Below are 19,892 nucleotides of genomic sequence, written 5' to 3' on the forward strand. Positions count from 1 at the left end.
AGAGTCTTTGAATCTATTTCCATAAATTTTACTGGAATGTCGCAGAAATTACTGATCGTTGGAACATTTTGCAAAATTCCTTGTGGTCACAATGATACGTAACGTAAAACTTTAGACCTTCAAAAGTGAGAAAACTAAATTAGAACATCGAACTTTCGTTGCCAGATTCCATTACCTCTATTTCGTAATAACGAAGGTAAAAAGTAAATGTAACGCTGTTTTGCACTTTATTAATTTCATAAATCCCACTAAATAGCGTACAGCTGTGACCAAAATAATGTGCCACGGAACGACATTCATTCTGTCAATTACTGTACGCCGAAAATAAAATAATCGCACCTAATCCTCGTAGATAAGACCGTAATTATAGAAAGGCACAAGAACATAACTAATTACTCGATGAGCGTAAGTATGTGCAGTCGCCAAAGAATGAATGTAAGCTATTTTAACTCCAATTAGCTAAAATATGTAGACGTTACAAAATTAGACCAGCGAATCGAAACGTCTATTGATGGGTTTTAAGGGTAATTTTTGTTGCACAGTTTTGCCACAAGCATTTTATTGCATGTAAAAATAAGAAATTTACTCACTTTGGAGGTGTTTGGTAATTAAATGGAGCTGGGACTCACCTGAAACAAAAATACGTGTTACAAATCTTATTCTTTGAACATCAATCAATTTTACGTCGTTTAAAATGTTTTTTTGCGTTTGCAAAACCAAGCAAGCGCTTTGATGTTGATTTGCTGTGACAATGTACCAATTATTTGATGTTTTTAGTTAGTAGATAATTGTAGATATGTTTACATTCCGCTATTAATGATGCAATTACCAGATATTGAACAATCAAAACACTCCATATTTTGAAGCAAATACAATTTTCCGCCGAAATGAACAACAGCAATGACACGAATCGCTAATGAGGGCGAATTATCGCACATTTGTGCTTGTGAGCCCTTACCTTGCAGGACCTCGAAGCTATCCCCCATCTGGAACCTGATGGTGACGCCAGGATTGACGTGGAACAGCACGACGTATTCGGAGTTGTTCTGACTCTGGCTCGGCCCTGGGCAGTAATTGCCCCCGGAAATTTGTGGCTCGAATCCGGGCCCGAAATGGAATTTTGCCGGAGATCCAGCTCCATTGGAGCCGTTGGTTTCCGCATTGTCACTTGGATGGGTACAGTGGTGGTGTAAGTAGGTGTAATGGTGTAATGTCTGGTGAATATGATGGGTATGATTGTGGTTACGCGGTTTACGAATATGAGTGTGTGTTGTACTGTTGCTGTTAGTTGCGTTGTTGTTACTAATTGTCGGAGATTGTGTTGTTGTTGCTGTTGTTGCAGGCTTAGCCTCTGCCATCGGCCCGTCTGTTACCTTCACCATTCGTTTTTTTAAATAGCCTTATGTTGGGAAAACTGAAACAACGTTTGAAAATGCAGTGAAATTTTTCACCTATCGACTAATTTTTACTGCAAATAAAAGATAACTGGACTTTCTCTTGCTGTAAAAACTGTCACATTAATATAGCGATTTATTTAATAGGCACAGGTACGAGTGCATATCTCTGGTGATTCAAATAAATTAATACGACACTATTATCATTAGACATAAATACACACACCTAACTATTTTACGGACTTGGAAACCAATAAAAATCGTCGCTTTGATTAACAAATTAGTTGAGTAATGGAAATTACCTGCCTGGTCAACAGTCTTAACAATTAAGTCATTTGAGCCTGATTTTTGTATCAGCGGACTTGAAAAATTGTGTCACTTATTAATTAAACGCTCGTAAAGTGATTTATCATTAATTTTCTCTGAATTAACGAGGCTAATATATTAAGTCCTCGAAATAAATATTTATTTTCGTGCGATATAGAGTTCCGATCAAAAGAAAAGTATGTCATATGTAAATTGCTTACTAAATCTAGTGGAAAACGTATCTAGGATTTCACCATGACGTTCGAAGAAAACACCATCGTAACACTAAGGTCATTAAAACTTTTTATTCACTATTTATTACAAAAAAGTAAAAAGACATGCATAATAAAAATATTAAATAAACAAATAAAGCGAAAGCGTCAATACAATGTTGATAAATAAAGACGATGTGAAAAATAACTTGTCTGACCTCCGGGAAACCGATATGAATAATATGTGTATCAATGTAATAAAATTATTCAATTGATAGGAAATCAACAAAATATTTCAATTCCTACTAATCGTAATTAATTAAACTTTATCTGTGTGTTTGACTAGCATGTTCCCCGAAAAATGCAAATTATTATTATAATGGTACTTTGAACGGATGTAATCTTTATTATTACAACTTGTAAAAAATTCGCCGGGTTTATTCTAAGATATTTGTTTTTGTTGAGATAAAATAAGACGAGCGTGTCAAAGCAATGGCCATTTTCACCCACACATGATGTCTGAAGAGGTTATCGGCAGAATTTGGCAATGCTTTTATCATTCATTATCTCCCTGATGATGCCACCCCACGAAACACGTGGTGGTCATTATAAAAAGATTGGTGCTGGATTTTGCATTAATTCAGGAGTCCAGCAAATAATTAATTTTTAATTATAACATCAGGGATTAAAGACGCAAGCAGGGATTAAAACAAATGTGTTCACAAAAAGATTCATCTCATGGCCATATTTCAAATAGTTTACACAATTTTGAGTCTAAACACTCTAAACGCAGTAAAACGATTTGTTGGCGAGGAGAAAATTAGCTCTTAGTCAAAAAAATAAATATGTTAAAAGTGCCATAACTCTATAAGGATGCAGTAACCACACGTTAATGGGTGGCAACATAACTTCGAAATTTGAAACCTTATTTTCAATATCTTAGTTTACGTTGTCAGTTATGTTAGTAGGGGCGTAACGCAGTTATCAATTCCTAGTGATAAAACCACACTTTTAATTTCACTAACGAAGACAGAAAGTATAGCGTAAAAATAATAAACACAATATAAATAATAGTTAACTAAAAGCACTTCACTACGCCCACATTAAAAGGATGAAGGAGAATTACAGAGATAACAAAGCGTAAATCTCCCATAAATGTTAATAAATTTTATTTATTTAAGAAATGATCAAGTACGTGCTTGCTTTACAAAATAATATTGCGAAGATGAAATATGTTATGTTAAAATTTACATTTATTAAAATTCACCCTGTTTTGTAAGCAGTTCCTTAAAAATAAAGTCTTAACCCAGAAATCAAACAGATGTTACAACTTAAATAAATTAATGAGATCATGCCGTCGGTTCCGTATTAAAGAAGCATTTACTCATCCCTTGAAATTAATTACTTAAATTTTAAGAAACCACCTCAAAGCAGAACCAGCCACGCCCATACAAAAACTGGAAAATCTGGAAAAGCGGTTTTTAGTGAGAATTTCTCTCAAATATTTTTGTTCATTTGTAAAATTTTACGCTGGGTAAGCTTGACTGTTGGCAATCCTGCTATGAGATCAACAGTTGTTTAGCAACGGACTATATCATAAGCTGCACAGTGAAAAACTGTCATGTGCATGTGATTCATTGCAATATTATGCACTTAATATCAGTAAATTAGGTTTGTTAAATAAGAATGAAAATTATTGTGATTGTTTGCAGGACTAACAAAGAAAAATTTATTACTGGCTGCAGACCGTTCAAATTTCTTTTCAATTCTATGATTTCTAAATGGCAAAAAATGATTTAAAAAGTCTTAAAACTGTTTTTGAAGCACTGTACTAAAGATAAGGCAAATAAAAAAGAAAAACATTTTTTATGTTCTTAAACCTGTATATTTATTTAATACTGACGTGTGAATGTAGTTTGTATTAATAATATCAATGTGTCATTTGGGACTTGTAATTTTCCACCTATTAAGCAAGAGAATTTCTTTTTGCTTACTTTATTGCATTGCGATTTTAATTGGGATATGTATATTGTTTCAATTTAAAACTAATGAAAAGTATGATTATTACTATTATATTCATTTATAAGTGTAGAATTTCCGTGTTAAGAACTTCTAAGAAACACGAATGTGCATGAAATGAATAACAATTTAATTTTTTCAAGAAGCGACTTCTTTTTTACGGCAATTTAACCATTATTAATGGTAATAAAGTATAGCTCACAAATGCAAACAGATTGTTGTAAAAACAGCCGGAAGGCTCTACAATTCTGCATAAAATTAAATTGAGAACAAACAGTACAAGCTGCATTCTGGACGACTTCACATTGCTTCATCCACATTGAACGGATGAACTTTCAATGTAATTAAGTAAAAAAGAATTGAATTTTGACAGATTTACGCCCACATGCGGCTGTCATGTTGGTATATGTCAACATTTTTTTTTGAAAATTATGAAATAACATACTGCATTTTCTTCGTAAGAATAAACTAGCAGACATGTTCTGGAAAATGGCACCGATTTAGTGAAAATATGCCGCTTTTACTTACCGTTTTTTATAAAAACATATTAGAAACCCCGAAGACACTTACACATTTACCACCATGTTTATTGATTTTTGTTTACGTCGTTCTGTATATGCGCAGTTGCGCCAAACCAGAGTACCCCCAACGCAAACTAAAGTGACAGGAGTAGGGCGTTGTAACAGAAATGGTTTGAAACTCGGCTCGGAGTAACAGAATTCTGCTCTCAGACAGTTACGCTATCGGTTGCTAGGTGACCACGTAACTTCAAAAAGGTTGCTTGGTAACCACACAGCTATCTAACGGTTACAAGTAACATCAAATGACGAAAGGTGGCAGTTACCAAGTTTTTACCATGTTACCACCTATACCGCCATTTTCCATCTTGGGGAAAGATTATTGCTTATGGAAATCTGATAACTCGGCACTTGGCTAATGAGATCTAACTCTGTAGCTGTAACACTTGTAACTCTTTACACAAGACGCGCAGCTGATATTCGAATACAGAAAAAACGTTTTGCATGAATAAAATTACACATAGTACCTACCTACAGTAAACGACTAAAATTTAGTAATGATCGGTCAGTGTGTATATACTTTTTGTAGGTGAATTTGAAGATGTATAGCCTAAGCCAACGTAATAAAAAGTATCCTTTTCGACCAACAATTCAAATTTCAACTATAAGGTATTTTTTTACAGCTTATAGAATAAATTTCATTTTAAATCTTGAATTAACAAATGCTTTTTTGTGTTTGAATATTTTTAGACTACTATTCTGTGCGGTTTCCGTTATATAGGGTGGTCCAGCCCAGCTTCTGTCTTCCGTAGCTGTTAAATTATTATTAAAGTTGGAGTTTTGATATTTCGTAGATGTTATTTATATTTCAAGACACATTACAGGAAATATTTGTGATTACTGATTAGTGTTTATACAGAGTGCCCCAAAAAAGTATGACGTTATAATAACATTTTTTTAATGAGAAGCTACTATTTGATAAAATAACTTGACAAAACAAGTTGTTATCAAATATCCCAGAAAGTGTTCAGATTTACGTTAACGTTATAATATAAAAAAAAATTATTAATTTTTATTATCATTAGCGAAAATGTTTAGTTTGTCTTGCAAACACAGTACGATTTGCAATTTCTCATCTTTATTACGTTTTCTTTTTAATATTTCCTTCTATTGATCGGTCCCATACATACCTACTGTGAGAAAAAAAACTATTCTTGCATCGGAAAAATTCTAAGGAATTTTATTTCACCAATAACTAACACGCAAGTACATTTCTTTATTATTATGTAAATGTGTCGGCAAGATCCATTAACGTTTTTATTATTAACATAGCAAATGCATCGTCTGCATTGTACCCACACAACGATTACTTGTTATCTTTTCATTTAGACACAACAAAACGAAAAGGCCAATTTTCAGCAATATATTGAGACGGTTTACAGCAAATGCCATGAAATATGCTGTTCCTCTGCATTGCGGCTGCTCTGCCAAATGTGATGAATGCAAATTTAGCTTAGTAATTTTTATGGCTGCTTTATGTTTGTGGCAAAATTTTGTTAGAGTCGAATATGTCGTTCAATTTGAGAGGCTAGGAAATACTATCCATACCTAGTTATTGTTGCAGACGCTTATTTACGTCTAAAGGACTGTTATAAAGGAACGTCTTTGTGAGTATTTTCTATTTTTTCAACTTTTTTCTCATTATGATGATAAAATGGATTAAGCTTTCAAAGGATAAAGGAGATCTGGACGGAAATAAATGCCTGATGTAAGTCGCAGTAATAGATGGCACGAACTTTTCAAAATAGAGATGGGTAGAGAAACCAGTCCGGATTGTTCTCGTTCTTTAATTTCCCTAAAACTGTATGTACAAAAACATTGGTACATGTGTTCAACGCAAATTCATATAGGTAACAAAAAATGTAAACAGTAAGGAACACCGGTACAATCATTATTTCGGTAAGTTTCCTTTAACTCGTCTAAGTTATACAGTAGAGACCTTTAAAACGAAGATCAAGTGTAGAAGGTTGGGTATTTACATCAGATTAAGCCTTCGTTTCAGTTTCGGTTATAACTGGAAGGAAACGAGGTCGCACGGCGGTTTCACCGTTTCGTGTTCGGGAGTGACGTCCGGTTTCGTTGAGGAACAAACCTCGTTCTGTGATTGCTATACCGATATCTCCTGGATCTGCACTCTTTTCTTGACCGTTCCTCCCGACAAGTTGCTCGTCGTCCTCACCGGCGGCGGCGGCTTCTCCTTTTTCAGGGTGTTCGAGGAAGGCACATCTGTGCGCGATGGACTCTTCGGGATTGTGCTGTAAGAAGGGGGCAGTTCTTGTTTCTCTTTCCTACATATAATGGGCGACTGGCGAGATGAATTGTCGGGGCTGGAAGGCCGGTGTGACATGGGTATTGTCTCAGTTGAAGGAGATGAATTCGAGCGTGACGAACGGACGTGGTTTTGTCTTCGGCGATCGCGATCTCTCTGGTAGTAAATCCCGGCGAAGATCAGCATGTTGAGGAGGAGGAGCAGGCAGCCCACGCCGACGGTCACCCCCAGAGCGGCCGTGTAGCTGTAGTAGTGCCGGGTGGCCAGCTTTTGCAGGAGCTCCTCGCCGGTCTCGTCGTCGCCTGGAACAGGGTGTTAGTCCTGCAGGGTGCAGTTATGCAAGAAAGCGTGTACTTAGGTTTAGTTCGTCGTCGTCGACGAGTTGGTCATCGGCTGTGGTGTTGGGAACGCATTCCGTGCCCTCTCCGTTTGCGATATGCGAGTCTGTCATTGAGGCCGGGTGCAGGGGCGGCGGTAAGCGAGTGAATGATTCCGCCCTGACAGAACCTACAATGAAAAACCGACTTGATAAATTGTATGCAAAGCAATAACCAGCGCCGAAATTAAAAGGAAATCGAAAGCATACATTTTTGTGGTGACACGGGAAAAGACCCAGTGTTATTCTAGGAATAAGTTTGAGATTTTTGAGGGCGTTTGGTTGCTTTACATTTCTAATTATTTAAATTATTATTAACTATGTATTTTTGATGCTTGAAAAAAATTCAATAAGTAAAAAAAGAGACACAAAAGATCATAAAACAGTTTAATTTTCATTGCGTGCAGTCCCTAGTGTTGTTTTAAACAATTTTGCCCGTTTAAAGAACTACTTATTCGTGAGATTTTCAGAAACTTACACTAGGGGAAGTGGTTGAAAACTACCCGGCCTGTACTCTACATTTAAAAATGGGTAATAAATAAAGTGATTGTAACATTCTAAATAAGCGTTTTTGTGAAGAAATAAACAAAATAGTTACACAGGTACGAAGAATACAATGTAATATACATATTTGTTCGTTTTTTCCCTATTTTAATCGCTTACCACGAAACAAACTGTAATTATCTTGAGAAAAATAAAAATTTATATACCAAGGTAGTTTATTTATCGATTTATCTCTATTTTGAAAAACAAAATAAAAAACATTAAGGCCTCGGTTCATTATTTTTACTGTCGGAAGGTCTTTTTTATAAACTTTTTTTACAGATATCATAAAAATTTTACCTAACAACGACTCAGTGTTAAAATATTTTGATAAAATTAAAAAAAAAACGTAATGGCCTAGGAAGCGATTGTTGGTTCATTATTTTTTACAGTCGAAGGTTCTTTTAATAAGAAGTTTTTTTTGAAAGAAATTGAATGTTTTACGGATGATTCTTCTAAAATTTAGACTATGCTAGAATTATTTTCAAAAAATAAAAAAAATATTATGGCTCTAAGAAGCAATTGTCGCTTCACTATTTTTTTACAATCGAAAGCCTTTTTGATAGGACTTGTTCGCTGCAAAGAATTAGTAAGATTTTAGCGATGATTTGCCTAAAAATAAGCCAAAGTTTGAGAAAAAAGATTAAGGCCCTAGGAACTGATTGTCGGTTATTGTTTTTTATAGTCAAAGGCCTTTTAAAGCTTTGTTTTAAAGAATCAGAAAATAATCAGAAAAAATTATTAATGTTCTAAGAGTTAATTGTCAGTTCACTATTTTTTTGCAGACTAATAAGGCTCTTTTAATAAGCTTTTTTATGCAAAAATCAGGCAAGTTTTGATGAGGATTTGTCTAAAAACAAGCTAATATCAAATTATTTTGAGAAAACAGAAAAAAATGAAGACGTAAAAATTAAGAAGTGTTTGTTGGTTTACTGCTTTTTTATAGTTAAAGGCCATCTTGATAAGTTTTATTTTCTGTAAAAACCAGAAAATTAGTACGGATGATTCGCCTAAAAACGAGGCAATTCATTAAGCTTTAAGTAGTGATTGTTGGTTTACAATTTTTTTTAAGTCAATAGAATAGACTTTTGATAAGCTGGTTTTCTGAAAAGATCAGGAAAATCATTACGTAAATAAAATAACACAAAAAAATAAAGATTTCTGTTTGCTATTTTGAGAAAAAAAATTAAGGCTCCAATCCGAAGTAACTGCAGTTTACTATTTTTTGCAGTCTTAAATGAGGCTTTTTTAATTTGCTTTTTTTCTGCAAAAGTTAGATACATTTGAAGAGAATTTGCCTAAAAACAAACCAATGCCAAAATATTTTAGGAAAACAAAATTAAGATAGTAAGAACTAAGTGTAGGTTGACTATTTTTTTTGTAACCTGGTTTCCTGAAAAGATCAAAAAAAAATTGTTGCATGGGATGACATTAAAAAAAAAACGATATTTGTGCCAGATATTTTGAGAAAATAAAAAAAATCATTGAGGCCCTAATATGAAGTAATTCACTATTTTTTTAAAGTCATGAAAGGCCGTTTTAATAAACGTTCTGTTCATAAGTTCTCGATATTTTTAGAGCTGATAAGGCCTCTTGGCAGCTTTACTTTCTGCAAAAGTCAGGAAAATTGTGTAGATTTTTCGTTTAAAAACGAGTTAATACTAAAATAATATTTTGAAAAAACATAAAAATCGTCAAGGTTTTAAGAAATGAATAAAATGAAGTATTTAGGTATACTAGAAAAACGCGTAAACATTTTGTTGAAAATAGTGTTTTAAATTTTAAAGTAGAGTGCAGTTTTCATTTGGCGAAGCAAGAAGTGCAAAAACCGTGGAACATTGTGCAAGTCAGACAAAAATAAACTTAATTTTAGTCTTTTATTACATACCGGCATAATAATGAGGTTCTCGTTCGTGGAAATGGTGGTGTCTCATGCTGACGTCGTCGTCTCCTGGCTGATGCAGTTGCGGGATGAGATTCAACCAAACGGCCATCTTGTGGCCCCGGTAGTGGCTCTTCATCTTTGGCTTTAATGCTGTAATAGAATTAAGTCGTTAAAGTTGAGTGAGGGTGAGCGGACGACGTTTACGCCCTTCCTGATAAATTGTGTATACTAGAGATTTCCTAGCGCTTGTTTTCTTGTAAGCCGATTAACTTATAACGTTTATTATCTTTAAAGTGTCAACATTTAAAAAAGACACCAGATTTGCGCATTTTTAGCCGCCTTTTAAGCCGATGTAAATCAGAATCTGCACGGGAACGGCGCGAATAAATAAATTCCAGTAATTACGGGGCCGAGGGTGAGCTCGAATCAATTTGTCCTTCATTAGAAATTTATTGATAGTGAAAGTCTGAAAGAGTGCGAACTGGCCCTACTGACTTGGCCTATTATCCGCGGGAATAACAAGAGTTTATCACGGATTACTGTATATCGGACACTTTGAGCCGATTTCTTTGAAGAGTTTGTTGTAAGATCAGGGAATGGACCAACATTGTAAGGTAACTCGGGGCTAAACTCTATTCAGGCTCTGACAGATTTATGATTGCTCTAACTTACGTTTTTCATTATTTGCCGCGATACGTGATCGATGAAAAGGCGCCTTTAGGATTACACAACTCAAGTCATCTGCAGGTCCATTGGACATTAAAATACAAAGGGAGTGTAAGATTAAAAAAACTGTGGACCTGGTACGGATTTGAAATTTAATCATTTTTATTCCGTAAAAGTTACGATTGTTTATTCCCATCTCAATTGCATGTATTGCGAGCAATTTTTTCGCAACAAAAACAAACTTCCCGGTGATTTTCAAATCTGAGCTCCAAATCTGCATTCGAGTCGTCGTGACAGGTGACTTACCCTGCAGGCCTGTTTTTGGTTTGCTGCTGAAACTGTTATTAATTCATGAGCTTTGAAGGCAAAAAGCAAATATTCGCTGATTATTCATTGAGGGTAGGTAGATACGGAAGGCAATCAATATTAAGTCGAATTATTAATTCGGTATGTTGGCAATCTTTCGTCGTACATTCAATTAGTTTAATCAAGTTGGACAAAAACTGTCTCTAAATAATTAAACGGTGCCGCAGAAAACTTTGCTAAAACTTGGAACTGTGTGAACGTCGATACTTTTATGATCGTTTGTGATCAAAGCAGCGCAATAATTAACAATTTAACGAAGTTTAAACGAAAGCTGATTGTGTTGAGAGAAATAAATGAGATTAGAGATTTTAATTATAATTTTCAATCAAGACCTGATATGGGGGCATAAATAATTAACGAAAGACAACATTTTGGACTTTCTTTAGAATTGATCGAATTCATTGGCTCATAACTGCGATTCAATAAACTATGAGCTCATAATCGATTGATTAAAAATGAATGCTGTTTTTATTATTTATTAGCCATTATAGGGAGTTCAAATACGATTACACGCCTCCAGCCACAGCCACAACATCAAATAGAACTAAGATTAAATGATAGCTCGTAGTTATTTTACGATACAGTTATATTACTACACGCTAGACGCTAATATTTCAATTAACTTAATTGCAATTTGAAATTAGTGGGCGATAAATTTGGGTTAAAACACCATTTTTACAAGTTAAGTACGTAAAAAAAAGTTAAATGTGCGAAAGCAACTCTTCTACAAATGTTTTTTTTTTAATTATTTATCCTTAGTTCGTATTGTAAACAGTCAATTCTTTGGGGTCAAATTAGTCATTTTTTACGTGAGTATGTTTGGAACTACTCGGTTGTTGCGTTATATTGCCAGCAATAGCTTGGCCTCATGAGACCGTAAAATTAAGGGAAAAGCGAGAAAATAATCAAGGAGAAAACGCTAAATCAATTCCATTGAAAATCGTGTAAGACTTTGGTGGTAAATTGTGCACTACATACGAAACCCTAGAGGTACCGAAAGTAACAAGGTCTAGCAAATTTCTTAACTTAAAAGTTGCGAAATGTTAAAACAGAAAATTTTGTGTAAAAGCCCGGCTTTCTTCCTAATACCCATACAATTTTTTATCCACTTGGCGCTTGAATTTATGAAATAACCTTTATATAATTTGAAACTCAATTTTATGTTTGCATAAAAAGCCGTTTTAATATTTGATGATGGTTTTGTCTCAGGTGTTAGAAACATAAAACAAGAATTTTGACAGAAAACAGATTAGATTTAGCGAGCTGGTGACGTTTCTTGATAAATTATGATAAAATAACGCTCTTTGAAACTAGGCAATTAAAAAATGAAAGATCTTTTTAATTAGCTTCAATCTAGTGTATCGCTGGAACATGATTTAATAAAACGTCTATGAATTGAAGATAATTAAGTGAGCTTTCATCTTATTGCCATTCAAGTGCAATGAATTAGATAATTACCATTCATTAATTGCTACTTGAATTTTTCAGCGTCGCCGCTGAAATCGACGGTTTTTGCAAAAATTCGAAAATGTCACAGTCACGAAATGCAATAAAAATCGGCTTCCAGGTTAAGACAACAAAATTGAAGTTTTGTGAACTTTAGAACGTTCCTAAATGTGCAAAAACGTGTTTTTTTTCGGTGGAAAAGTTCGGTTTGAAAAAATTGAGGTGCGTAGTGTTCTATAATTTAACTCTGGTAACTGTAATAACTCCGCGAAAGTTGTAGGAAATTATGTAACTTTCCATTTTGTCTTATTTTTACCTACGTGCCAGGACTCATCTCGCTTCTGTGTGTTGCTCTCGAACAGGATTAAAAAAGCGCATGATATCCTGTCCAATTATGCATGATTGGACTAGATTTGCGTCAGTTTAATATCAGCGCGCGCGATATTATACGTAAATTGATAGTAACTGGTAGTGGAAGCAAGATATTGATTAAAATGGTTTTAATATGCAAACGGAGTCTTACTGCCAGAAATAACTCGGCAATCACATCTCACTCTTCGTTTCCCGTCAATCTCTTATCCCAGTCGAGTCGAGCAATTCACCTATGACATTTCATTCGCACCAATCAAAACTCTCTCGTTTTTATTTATCCAATTATTTGCGGAATCTCATCTCGCCGGAACATGTTGCACAAAAGTTAACTTCGATAAACCACCAGGTTGCACTATCTGCATTAATTTATTTGGATTCATATTTCTGTCTTTTTGCGAGTTCTGGCAATAAAAGTTTTGTGCAAAATGTCGGAATTATCTGATCTGTCAGTAAAATACTGCAGTTGTGGTGAGTAAGGATTTTCAGGATCGGAAACACATATGTGGGATATTTTTACATAGTTTCGAAAAGTTCGTTTTGACGAAGTTGGCGTTTCGAGTGTTTGCATTATGGAATTTTAAGTAATGGCAGTCTCAAACGGAAACTCACTTACTGTTTGCTCCTATAGTAATAAAGGAAGAGGCTTCTGTTTGCAGAAGAATAATTAATTTGAATTGTAGAAGACGCGGCTAAATCTCAAGTTTAATTACAGTATCTCTATAGTTGGGTTATAAACTCTTTAATGTTGGCGCAAACGTACCATTACGAAGGAATCACATCACACCGGTATGCTCACGCTAAATTTAATTGATCGGATTTAGGGTTACTGCTGATAAAGTGACAGCAACGAGCGGGGATAAATATTTTATTATAAGTTATTGCCCTGATTCCAACTTTAAACCAAAATTGGATCGGTTTGTGTGCAAGTTGTTTAATAAAACATGCCAACGGACTAATAAACTTGCCTGATGATACGACAACACTGGAAATCTATTTGAAAATGTTGTGACAGTATTTAATTATTAGCCATTCCAGAAATAATGCAACCTGACAACGAAATTTTCGAAATAATTTTAGTATGTAAAATTTCGTTCGTTTATACTTGACATGTTTTATGACAAAAGAGCGTTTTTTGTTGTAGATTTGAATTGGGAGAGAATAATTGAAGTAATTCATGTGGTTCTAAAATTTAGATACATTGCCTTGAAGGCGATAATATAAAATACAACTGTTAAATAATTTTTGAAGAATGTTTTTCTATTACTTATTATCAGTGTCATAAAAACTTAGTAATGCCTTAATTTTGTAATACATTGCTTTGAAGGCGATAATATAAAATACAACAACTGTTGAATAATTTTTGAAGAATGTTTTTCTGTTTTCTGGTAATTTAGAAAACTGAAATGGGAAAGTAAATTGATTAGTAATATCACTTTTTTATTTTCGTAAATTTTGGTGTTCCGCCATTATTGCAAACAAATAAATGTTTCGTCCGTTAAGATAGAATGGCTGAAAATAGGAACTATTTTTGTTTAGATAGCTTCAGTATTTATTATCGTACACCTATTGGTAAATTATTTGTGTTAAAAAATATTAAAAAAACAATAAATAAGCTTCACAAACTGCAATATAGGTCTTTCTTGTTATTTTTCTAATTAGTCGCTTGACAACAATATTTTTGAGTTTTATTACAACAGTGCTCTAAAATATGGTGTTTCTTTATAAACTTAGATAGTGAAAGACATATTTTAGCAATTTTACAACTGCAAAAAATTTTAATGTTATTGTTTTACTGTTGCAATTTTGGTGGAGGCGCCGGGCAAATGCGTATAACAAGGTCAGATTAAGCATTTGGTCAAAATGTATAGAAATAACAGTTAATTTCAACGTTATTGCAAAAGTATAGACTTATCATTGTCATAAAAACTTGGTAATGCCTTAATTTAGTAATACATTGCTTTGGAGGCGATAATATAAAATACAACAACTGTTGAATAAATTTTGAAGAATGTTTTTCTATTTTCTGGTAGTTTAGAAAATTGAAATGGGAAAGTTAATTGATTAGTAACATCACTTTTTTGTTTTCGTAAATTTTGGTGTCCCGTCCGTTATTGCAAACTAATAAATGTTCCGTCCGTTAAGATAGAATGGCTGAAAATAGGAACTATTTTTCTTTAGATAGCTTCAGTATTCATTATTGTACACTTATTGTTAAATTATTTGTGTTAAAAAATATTAAAAAAACAATAAATAAGCTTCATAAACTGCAATATAGGTCTTTTTTGTTATTTTGCTAATTAGTCGCTTGACAACAATATTTTTGAGTTTTATTGCAACAGTGTTCTAAAACATGATGTTTTTTTATAAACTTAGATAGTAAAAGATATATTTTAGCACTTTTATAACAGCAAGAAATTCTAACGTTATTGTTTTACTGTTGCAATTTTGGTGGAGGCGCCGGGCAAATGCTTATAACCAGGTCAGATTAAGCATTTGGTCAGAATGTATAGAAATAACTGTTAATTTCGACGTCATTGCAAAAGTATAGACTTATTATCACTGTCATAAAAACTTTGTAATATTTTCTATTTTTATTGAAAATTTCAAGTAAATTTTGGTCTTGTAACTAAACAAAATAAAAATAAATACAAATCCTTCCTAACAATTTTAGCCGCATTCCTTGTATTCTAATTAGCTTAAAATGATGGATGAGGGGGTCACAACACTGGACCATAACTTACCATTTTTTGCAGAAATACTGTTTTAATTGCTTATAAATTTACATCACTCCCTATTAGCGTACGAGTATTATGCACAACTGCACCCGACTGTTGGTGAATACAGAGTTTTGCGCTAAACTGAAATTGAAAATCGATGGATTTACGAACTTTCCACATTTAGTGGAGCCCTTATTTCATATATGCAGTGCAACATGACTGATAAAAAGCAGCACGCTTGCAGCATATCCGATAGGTGTTCTGTTCTAGATTAAATAGTTGGAATCATTTAGGTTACACCTGGTGGTTGGTGTATTCCGCAGTCCTGGACCACTTACAAATTTTTACTTTGCTTTAATTTTATTAAAGATCGAACGAAACATTTGAACTTTTTGTTAGAATCAGCGAAATGGGCGCAAGTGGAATTGCTTTGTCGGCTTTCAATCTCGAAATCCCTTCAAGTTATCTCTTAATTACCCGTCCGGTTTTTATGTATATTTTAAAGAACACGGTAATAAATATCCGCAAAAGCTGTAAGTGGATAAGAGAGCTGCGATGCAGAAGAGAATTAGGGAGGCTGTGTGGGTGTTCGGTCCAGTTTTTAATTAAATACCCTCGAGGAGGGCGTGTCGCAGCTCAGTCGCACCTGGCCGAGGTGAAAATCCTCGTTATAATTTAGGGTCGTCAACAAGGACCAATATGAGTTGAGTTATTATTTCTCAATCGACTTACTAATGCTGAGATAATATTGCGTGGAGACCTCGTAGGGCTCCCACACGAGGCCGCGATATCGCGTCTTCTCCCTGAGAGTGCCGTAGTCAGGGACGTCTTTGTGTATGCCGGGAGCGTTGGGGTCGCCCGTCTTGGCGAAATTGCTGAAGAAGTTGAGGACGGCCTCGGCCACTCCCATGTCCTGTTTGGTGAAGTTCTGGGCGAAGAAAGGCATTCCGCCGACTAGAGGCATGCCCAATATATACGTGACATCTTCACCCCTGACGCTCCCCAGCCTCTGGAAACGGGAATTAATTAGACAACTTCATTAATAAAGATTTGACAGATAAATGCAAAACTTGGAATTGAACAATATTGTACCCAGAGAGAACGACGCACTGGCTCCAACGGGTCTCTATTAGAAATTTAATTAGGAGCCGTACGGCTGGAGGTAACTGTAATTAGCAAAATAAAATAGGGAGTTTAATCATTATGCCGGTCTTATTGAGAATTTCGAATAAATTGGGATAATGCACACGGTTCCCGATATTTTCGCCAATTGTTCCATCATCAGCTTAACAACGTATACGGCCCGAAGTGCCAAAGGAGAGCAGCTTTTTTTTAATAACAGATTTTTCATCAAACGTATCAAAGCGATCGCTTGAAAGGTATTTAAAGTATTGATTCAAAACAAAACGGAGGTATTCGATAAAAGGCGAACGAGAGGAGAACACGCAATTCAAAAAACTCAGGATGTCACTCGTTCGTTTTATGACTCCCAAATACACGGTGCTGCTTTGGAAATTTCTGTTTGTACTGACATATTTGATGTTTAACTTTCAACCTTCTGCTCCAACTTCTCATATTAGGAAGTCAATATTTATCTTCTAGTAAAAGAATAAGACGACTAGAAAAATATGCGATGTTATTTTTTAATCTTCAAACTCGTGATTTGAAATGATTCGAGTGTATTAATCAAATTTTCTCACGTTGGCTTTAATTTCTGGTATTTTGGACCGATGACCGTACGTTTTACACATCGCAAACCGTTCTCGAATTCATTGTGCGTTATGCTTGGATTTAGGACTGCGGATAATCTATTACTGATAACAGTTCCTGCCTCAAGTGATATTTTAGCCAAAGGGCCACCGCCTAAACTGATTAGTAAAGATTTTCGCGCAGTTCGTGCGTCAACACGCAGATTCATTTTAACAAAATTATTTCCAAAAACATTGTGTGGTACAAATAATCAAAATTTAAAACAGAGAATAAATAGATTGAAGCCTTTATATCCACACGCTGAAGTTATCAGAACAAACTTAATAATCTCAGATTAACAAAAGTGCTTCCAGATACTTTTATTAGAAGTTATTCCACTTTGCAACCAAATTAAACGTATAGTCACCGTAATTTATGTCCAAATTTTTGAATGTTTGAAAAATAACTCTATTCCCAAATTTTTCAATACCGGACATTTGACAAGATAGCCGTCCGTCTTAAATTGTTCATAACGCGTAGAAAATAAAAAGAAAGCACTACTAGGTAGTCAAATTAACTTTCAAATACTGACCACCGGAAAAATGAAGCAAAGCTGTCGCTTGGGCGTCTTTGAACGACTTTAGGGTCAAAATGGTTAAAGATAGGTTTATAGTCTCATAATAATCTCAAATTAATATAAGTGCTTCCAAATACATTTATTTAAAGTTATTCCACTTTGTAACCAAATTAAACGAATAGTCACTGTAATTTATGTTCAATATTTTTTTTATGTTTGAAAAATAACTCTATCCTCAAATTTTTTAACGGCGGACATTTGACAAGATAGCCGTCCGTCTTCGAATGTTCATAACGCGTAGAAAATAAAAAGAAAGCACTACTAGGTAGTCAAATTAACTTTCCAACACTGACCACCAGAAAAATGAAGCAAATCCGTCGCTTGAGCGTCTTTGAACGACTTTAGGGTCCAAATGGTTAAAGATAGGTTTATAGTCTCATAATAATCTCAGATTAATATAAGTGCTTCCAAATACATTTATTTAAAGATATTCCACTTTGTAACCAAATTAAACGAACAGTCACCGTAATTTATGTCCAATATTTTTTTTATGTTTGAAAAATAACTCTATCCCCAAATTTTGTAATAGTGGACATTTGACAAGATAGCCGTCCGTCTTCAAATGTTCATAACGCGTTAAATGGTTAAAGATAGGTTTATAGTCTCGCAGACTTTTTTGTAATTTAATTTTCTACAACTTTCTCCGATACATTTTTCTTTCATCTATAACCATATTCGCAGCGTTTAAAAAATAAATTGGCAAAAGTTTAATTTTTTTTTTAATATATGACTGTATTTTTTTGTTTGTTATGTGTTAATCGTTATACAAATATAACCATTTTTTCAAATTCATTGCTCTGAAAACATAAACTCGCCACATTTACGGAACTATTGAGAACGGGAACGTTTTATTTGTAGGTCGTTTTATATCGTAACTTTTAGATCTGTAGTCAGGACTTGAATTTTTTGTTTATTACGAGTAGGTACCATAATTTTTAAAAGTAAGCAAGACACAAGCTTTTATTAAAATTAATTGAAGAAACTCAATTAACGGGCAACGTTCACTTCAATAGATTGCCGCTTCGAGGGATTCAGAAATGAAAGCACATTCATTTGGAAACACATATTTTATTATAATGAACAAACAATATTCAGGTCTCAAATAACGTTTCTTATTGACTTTTCCGAATATTTGCTTCTTTTATTTTATAACCATGTGGGATACAAGTGATAAGAATAGATTTGATTGGGAAAATAAAAACGTCAGTTTTTGGGGCGTGGGAACTGTAAATTAATTTTCTCCTGAGTTTAATTATTGTGCCTAAAAATAAATAACGCCAAACATAAAAATTGAGAGTTAGGTATAAATATTCATGAAAAGTAAATATTAAGGGTTAATTCGTGATACGTGGGTGCGGATGATTTCATGGTCTGAAAAAACAAGGGATTTTTGTGGGTTTAACAGGCGTGTGTAATTAGAAGCGAATTTTCCTTACCTGCGGATACTCGCTGTCTTTGGTCTGGTATCCGAAATGGAAGAAATACGTTTTGGCGCCTCTTCTCGCGTGCAGATAGGCGACCCGGATTAGCGGTGACACAGTATGTCCGTCACTTAACGCCTCCATGGTGGAATCCCTGATATTGATGGGATGCTGTATGGGCTTATCCCAGTCCGTGTACTCGTTCCTAATCGCGGAAAAAATCTCGTTCAAGTGGTACACATACGCGTTCCGCACATAAGTCCTCAGAACGCGGTTCCTTTGGTCCTCCTCGAAGCCATACTGGATGTCCGCGGCACTAAAGTCACTGTAACTCTCGGTGGTGGTCGTGCCCAACATCACTTCGCACATGATGAAATTTTCGCTGGCGTGTTCCATGGCAAAGGACGGGTCAGGTGTCTGTAAATCCACCGGGAGGGATGGGGCGATCCTTGGCATGAAGCGCACAGTTTCCAGCTGGACGTCGAGGAGCGCTTGGAGTGGCCTATAAATACGTCGTCTACATGTATGTAAGTACTTTCGGAGGGCATGTGTTTGATATACGTCGCTGTGTAACGACTATTCAAATTCAGACGGTATTGATCCAACGATTTTGCATCCGAAGAAGCCGGGGATGCAACTACACTGCTTTATTTCAACTGTCTTTTTTAATAAATGAGACAAAGCGCTGATATTTCCGAACGTGTACTCGCTGAATAAAAGTATTTTGTTTCTCGAGCTAGAGACGCCAAAGCATTATGCGGAAAATGAATCAAACTTTTTCATTTTTACGGAATGTATTTTCAGAATACACTGCCGTCTGAACAACGGCTGCTGCCAGCACATGCTCGGATTAATTAACGACATCATGTATCGCGTCAAATTGCGACATTCTTTTTACCCTAATAAACAACGCTCCTGCGCTCTCTTAAAACGAATTAAAATTCATTTGCTTCAAACTATAAATAAAGTAACACACAATGCGCATTTTGTAAAAAA

At 34.7% G+C, this 19,892-nt stretch overlaps 2 protein-coding genes and 1 long non-coding RNA gene across 9 annotated transcripts in view; 1 reads left to right on the forward strand and 2 right to left on the reverse strand.

Annotated features, from left to right (window-relative positions):
* The window catches only part of mtgo (miles to go), a 38,235-nt gene extending 33,654 nt beyond the window's left edge, over positions 1-4,581 (reverse strand). Inside the window, exons 1-3 of one of the 3 annotated variants that reach the window (XM_015979859.2) lie at positions 4,460-4,581; positions 959-1,414; positions 591-629 (exon numbers count right to left, since the gene is read on the reverse strand). In XM_015979859.2, coding sequence (XP_015835345.1) covers positions 591-629; positions 959-1,382 — 463 coding nt within the window. In that variant the 5' untranslated portion in view covers positions 1,383-1,414; positions 4,460-4,581. Of the gene's footprint in view, positions 1-590; positions 630-958; positions 1,415-4,459 lie in introns of those variants that run through there. The other 2 variants (XM_008202286.3, XM_008202289.3) reach the window with 2 other exon arrangements.
* Positions 4,582-6,280: 1,699 nt separating this feature from the next.
* Positions 6,281-19,892, reverse strand: part of LOC662358 (neuroligin-4, X-linked) — a 100,524-nt gene continuing 86,912 nt past the window's right edge. For all 3 annotated transcript variants that reach the window (XM_064357000.1, XM_008202285.3, XM_064356999.1), the window contains 5 exons: positions 18,912-19,398; positions 15,882-16,158; positions 9,586-9,732; positions 7,133-7,285; positions 6,281-7,080 (listed from right to left, as the gene is read on the reverse strand). In XM_064357000.1, the coding sequence (XP_064213070.1) occupies positions 6,617-7,080; positions 7,133-7,285; positions 9,586-9,732; positions 15,882-16,158; positions 18,912-19,398 (1,528 nt within the window). In that variant the 3' untranslated portion in view covers positions 6,281-6,616. The remainder of the gene's footprint in view (positions 7,081-7,132; positions 7,286-9,585; positions 9,733-15,881; positions 16,159-18,911; positions 19,399-19,892) is intronic.
* On the forward strand, positions 11,737-13,708 carry LOC135266390 (uncharacterized). 3 transcript variants are annotated; one of them, XR_010334414.1, is made up of 5 exons: positions 11,737-12,023; positions 12,103-12,282; positions 12,335-12,900; positions 12,954-13,059; positions 13,113-13,708. It is a non-coding gene; the product is annotated as an uncharacterized LOC135266390 (long non-coding RNA). The 3 variants fall into 3 exon arrangements; XR_010334415.1 differs by having other exon boundaries at positions 11,737-12,050; positions 12,103-12,900; XR_010334413.1 differs by having other exon boundaries at positions 12,103-12,900.

This window comes from Tribolium castaneum, chromosome 5, assembly GCF_031307605.1.
Source record: "Tribolium castaneum strain GA2 chromosome 5, icTriCast1.1, whole genome shotgun sequence".
Classification (NCBI taxonomy): Eukaryota; Metazoa; Arthropoda; class Insecta; order Coleoptera; family Tenebrionidae; genus Tribolium; species Tribolium castaneum.